Raw genomic sequence first — 618 nt, 5'->3', positions numbered from 1 at the left:
GCATCATTGTTTATTTTTCGTTTCTATTTTTCTAGATTTTCAGACATATTGACACTTACATAACCATTTTTTGAGTATGGATCTTGGAGATATGGAAAAAGTGTTGCAATCCCCAGTGCACAGTTAGTCCGAACACTTATGGGTGGGACCCTCCTTTCAAAAAAAATGTGTTACTGTTCTTCTCACGCAACACTGTTTTTATGATAATCAAAAGACTCTTACCCATGTGATTCTATCATATCTGCAACCAGTATGTTAACCATTTGTCGACGAGTTGCATCTGACAGTGTTTTAGTTTTGTTGTATTCACTGAAGATTTCTTCACCCTTTGGGTTTGACCTCAGAACAGTATACACCTTCTGTAAAAAAATTATAATAATTCTGATTAAATTCCATCAAATTGCCCAAAACGGTTAATGTTTACAAAATTTAGCTAAGCACTGAAAATAACTTTAGAGTTTGTTTTTGACCTGTTTTGCTTCATCACGATCAAGCTCTTCTAGACCCTTCTTCCTGTTATTTGTACTTTTGAGGATAATAGTTGAATCTGATGAACAGGAAGAAGCTGGAGATGACGGATGATCTGATGTTGGGGGGACGAGAGGCTGTACCGATGAC

General features: G+C 36.4%; 1 protein-coding gene across 1 annotated transcript; it reads right to left on the bottom strand.

The window, feature by feature from the left end:
* Positions 1-59: 59 nt before the first annotated feature.
* On the bottom strand, positions 60-583 carry LOC106512361 (uncharacterized; the record flags this gene model as incomplete). The annotated part of the gene is given in 3 exon segments (XM_014000995.1): positions 60-153; positions 223-359; positions 471-583. Coding segments are annotated over 3 exon segments (344 nt in total), but the record flags the coding sequence as incomplete, so codon positions are not given.
* Positions 584-618: the final 35 nt, after the last annotated feature.

This window comes from Austrofundulus limnaeus, unplaced genomic scaffold, assembly GCF_001266775.1.
Source record: "Austrofundulus limnaeus strain Quisiro unplaced genomic scaffold, Austrofundulus_limnaeus-1.0 Scaffold6019, whole genome shotgun sequence".
Lineage (NCBI taxonomy): Eukaryota > Metazoa > Chordata > Actinopteri > Cyprinodontiformes > Rivulidae > Austrofundulus > Austrofundulus limnaeus.
Note: the sequence above shows the minus strand (reverse complement) of the source record. Positions and strands in the feature narration are given on the sequence as shown.